Source organism: Gossypium raimondii, chromosome 8 (assembly GCF_025698545.1).
Source record: "Gossypium raimondii isolate GPD5lz chromosome 8, ASM2569854v1, whole genome shotgun sequence".
Lineage (NCBI taxonomy): Eukaryota > Viridiplantae > Streptophyta > Magnoliopsida > Malvales > Malvaceae > Gossypium > Gossypium raimondii.
Window position 1 is genome coordinate 62,000,200 of NC_068572.1, and position 4,444 is coordinate 62,004,643.

At 36.6% G+C, this 4,444-nt stretch overlaps 1 protein-coding gene across 1 annotated transcript; it reads left to right on the forward strand.

The window, feature by feature from the left end:
• Positions 1-349: 349 nt before the first annotated feature.
• Positions 350-3,367, forward strand: LOC105792940 (protein phosphatase 2C 77). Its single transcript, XM_012621805.2, has 5 exons — positions 350-587; positions 1,300-2,020; positions 2,096-2,407; positions 2,485-2,590; positions 2,670-3,367. The coding sequence occupies exons 2-5, from the start codon at positions 1,373-1,375 to the stop codon at positions 2,993-2,995; spliced, it is 1,392 nt and encodes a 463-aa protein (XP_012477259.1). The 5' UTR covers positions 350-587; positions 1,300-1,372; the 3' UTR covers positions 2,996-3,367.
• Positions 3,368-4,444: the final 1,077 nt, after the last annotated feature.

A 4,444-nucleotide genomic window follows, 5' to 3' on the forward strand; every position in this document is an offset into this window, starting at 1 on the left:
TCTTATCTTAACATAATTTAAATTTAGTGATCGATTGAGAAAAATATCAACTTACAAAACTATCATAGACCAAAAAAATCAAGGATTAAAATAATACATTTATCTCTTATTTAAATTGTATTATATTTTTCTTATAAGAATGATTTAATAATTCATAATATCCAATAGATCTATCTAGAAATATCCTAAACATCCCTCATTCTAATAGGTCAATTTTCCCAAACTAATAAAAAAATATAAAAATTGAAACTAAAAAAAGAAATAAAAAGGAAATACAGGTGGTGCAAAATAAGAGGGGTTTGGGTGGCAAACAAATCTATTTAGTGCAAGTTCATGAACCTAGTCAGACCTTTCCCACCTCAACGAACCTAACTTCCCTTTGCATTCATGAGCTTCACCATCCCATCCACTCCCTTTGGTCACCATCTTGATTTCCATCACCTTTTTACCCCTCCCCCCGAAATCCTTCCTTCAACTTGTTCTTCGCTTTGTGTTTTACTTTATAAAGATATATAAGCTTACCTGCAGCTGCTTCTTTGGGTTCATTTTAATTCCTTGGTTGCTGCATCATTGTTTCTCCATTTCTGGTATGGTTTGAGTTACTTTATTATGATCACATTTACTTGATTGAATTTGTTGAAGCATTTTAACTTTTTGTAGGATTTCCTTGATGTTTCTCTTACATGTGTGTGTGTGTGTGTTCAAGCTCTGTTTGGTCATTTTATGCAAAGAAATGTTTAGATATGGAAATGGCTTTACTTAGGCTCTAATGTCATCCAAGTGAATGTTATAATTCCACAATGGGTGTTTTTCTTCAATTTCCATAAGCTTAACTTTCATTTGCCCCGACTGTTAATTTCTTAGTTTCTGTAGGTTCTGTTATTTCTTACCTGTTGAGAGAAGAAATTTTCCAAGTGTCGACAGTCTAGAGTCGTTAGATCCCTCGATGAGTCGGTATTGTTTTTGCTCGGGGTTTTGTTGAATCAAACCCTATCAAGCGATGATGCTCACGTGCTCTTAGTAGGTGGTCATGCACCATGCATGACCTGATTCAACAAGGTGCTCTGGTTCTGTTAAACCCGCCGCTTCAGACATCTGGGCTTTCCGAAAAGCCGGGAGACAAAACTCCGAGCGGGGATACAACTGACTCATAGGGAGGTCTGTCGGTTCTGGATGGACTTTTCTGAATGGAGTCGTTCTCCTTTCAACGATCCCTTTGTATGACACTGAACTGGAAGAAAGAAAAAGGGGGTTTGATTTAGAAGATTAATAGTTTGCATTTGTTTCTAACTACTGCAGGTAAAAAGATAGAGTCAATGGAGGGTATATCTAAAGATATTGCAGTCCTTGTGCCATTAGTCTAGGTGACTTGATGTCTAAAGATTTGAGAACGATGTCAACGCGCATAGACCGTGCTCCGTATAATCTTACTGCCGAGAAGACGAGTTTGTTGCCAAATCAACCTTGTGAGTTCACCTGTGGCAGAATCCAAGGTTTCCATGGTGCTGGTTTGTCAAATCATCAAGGAGGTGAGGGCGATGTGCCCGTATCCTTTGGTGTGGATCATGAAAATTCATGTCCTCAATCTATAGCTCATAGATCTAATCCAAAATCATCAGAATCGTTTCTTGAGGTATCAGCTACTCTGTTAGGGGAAAGGAATATAAGTGATGTTCAAGATGTCAAGAGGGTTGCCATGGATCTTGCAGGGGACGACAACAATCGGCTCAATGAGTATAATCCAAGATCACCTGAGTCATTTCTTGAGGTGCCGCAACGAAAAAAGATGAGAAAAACCGAAAGCCATTGTCTGTTTGAATCAAATAACATACCTCTTTGGGGATTTACATCCATTTGCGGTAGGAGAATACAGATGGAAGATGCTGTTGTGGCTATACCTCGATTCTTGCAAGTTCCTCCTCGAATACTGAATGTCGAGAGCGTATCGAATCAAACGAGCAATATAAGCAACTTAACTGCTGATTTCTATGCCGTGTACGACGGACATGGAGGCTGTCAGGTAGCTTCCATCATTCTATTTTACACGTAATTGATATGTCAAGTTAGTTTGATATTGAACATTTCATTTGCATAGGTTGCGAATTATTGCCGTGAACGTATGCATACGGCTTTGGCCGAGGAGATAGAAATGACAAAAGCATGTATTCTTGACGGAAACATCGGATACGACTGGCGGGAACAATGGCAGAAAGCGTTCTTAAATTGTTTCGTCAAAGTTGATACCGAGATCGGAGGAGTTCATAGAGGCCACGTCTCGGAAACCGCTGGTTCTACCGCTGTAATTGCAGTTGTTAGTCCGACACATATAATCGTTGCCAATTGTGGTGATTCAAGGGCAGTTCTCTCCCGTGGAAAATTTCCGATCCCATTGTCCATAGACCACAAAGTACGAAATGCTTTTTCATGTTCCGGTTTTTACTAATTTCAAAGACATTGAAATAACAGATGACCCATTTTTTATAGCCTGATAGAGAAGATGAACAAGCAAGAATTGAAGCCGCAGGTGGCAAAATCATACAATGGAATGGCCCTCGAGTTTCGGGTGTTCTCGCAATGTCAAGGTCAATCGGTAAGTCTTTCAAGTTTCAACTTGTAATATGAGCTCCGAATCGATTAATCAAGGTATCGAATTTGGTTTATCGTCTCAGGTGACAAGTACTTGAAACCATGGATTATTCCAGACCCGGAAGTGACATTCGTTAGTCGAGCAAACGACGACGAATGTCTTGTTTTAGCAAGTGATGGATTGTGGGACGTGCTTAGCAATGACGAAGCCTGTGAAGTTGCGCGGAAGCGGATCGGTTTGTGGCGTAAAAAGTACAGAGATAAATCTAATGGTGAAGGGATTGATGGTGCAGCTCAATCTGCAGCAGAGTACCTATCAAGGCTTGCTCTTAGTAAAGGAAGCAAAGATAATATTAGTGTCATTGTGGTGGACCTGAAAGCCCATACAAAATTTAAGAACAAAACCTGACACTGGGATCTCTTGCTGGTGAATATTTCACACGGATCGGCTCTATACTGTTTTGGGTTTGGGTTGGGGTTATTTGAATTTAAAGCTCCTGTTTTTTAAGTTAGATAATTATCGGTTTAAATCATTTTAGATTTTGATCATTTGGGTTCGGATTAGTTTTGGGATTGAGGTAGATGGAGTCTGATTTGTTTTATTTTTATTTTTATTTTTTATAGTTAAATTGGATTAGATGCAAGCTATTTTTTGCATACACGATTTTGCCAATTGAGGGTTGAGTTGAACTGATTCATTTAGAGCTTAATATAAATGATTCGAAGGTTGTTGTAAAATGTTAAATGTTTTAAAAATTATAAATTCCAAATTAATCAATAATATTAGTACTAGAAATTCATCATTTAACATTATAATTTATATTGAGCAGCTACTAAGTGTTTGATAAATAAAACTTGTAATAATTGGACAAAGAGCGAAAGAATGACACGAGCGGAGACAACAACGGGCTGCCTACCCAAACCCTTGCTACATAGTTGTCGGCCAAATATAGTTGGAAAATTTTCATATATATTTTTTGAAGGATTTATATTTCATACCATATAATCAAAGTTTATTTTTATTTTTGTCAGCTCTAACAATGATTGATGATTAAAAAGATCAGATTTATACAAACAACAAGAAAGGGTAAAGGTAATAAAAGAGAAAAGTAAAAATAAAACCCCCTGTTTTAATCTTTCCTTTCCCCTTTTGACATAACGCCGAAAGGTTTTTTTTTTCCCTTTTAATTACATTACATTATAACATGGGGTGTGTCTCGTATTTTCGACCAAACAGGCGGTGATGTCACGACGAGGAACGTCCCGATGTTATGACGACGGATGACATCGTGACAACGTAAATGGAGATATCGCGATGTGGTGACGTGTTCCCTACATAAATTGAATTTTTTTTCTCAGTTAAACTCTGATTACTCTAGGGATGTTTTAGTATTATTAGACCTTTAATTTTAGTCTATTTAAAGGGGTCTTGTATCCCTATTTTGAGAGGTAAAGATATAGTACTACATCGCTCTTTTTTTTAGGGCGACAAAATGTAGTGGCAGATGAGTTTTGATGGTAATTATGGAAAGAAATTTGCACCACTTTTGAAAAAACTGTATGAGAAATAGAATTTTATTTTGGGGTTCGGGTTTATTATATGTTTAGTACATTTAATTTTATGTTCTCCATATTATGCTCTTGTTTGTTTACTCATTTAGTGAAAAACCAAAACCTCTTCTGCTCGTGGTTTTTATTCTCTTCGAAAAAATTTTCCACGTAAAATCTGTATTTATACAGACAGATCCCAACAAATAAATATATAATTTTCTTAACGTAAATATTAATATATTTAAGTAATTATAAGATAAAATAAAAACAAAACAAAAATTTTAAGCAAAATTTATGCATTATAATT

What these genes read in the sequence shown, in the direction of transcription:
- LOC105792940 (XM_012621805.2), top strand. Translation starts at nt 1,373, where the DNA reads ATGTCTAAAGATTTGAGAACGATGTCAACGCGCATAGACCGTGCTCCG. An exon ending in CATTGTCCATAGACCACAAA is followed by an intron (nt 2,408 to 2,484) that starts GTACGAAATGCT and finishes CATTTTTTATAG; the next exon opens with CCTGATAGAGAAGATGAACA. An exon ending in CGCAATGTCAAGGTCAATCG is followed by an intron (nt 2,591 to 2,669) that starts GTAAGTCTTTCA and finishes TTATCGTCTCAG; the next exon opens with GTGACAAGTACTTGAAACCA.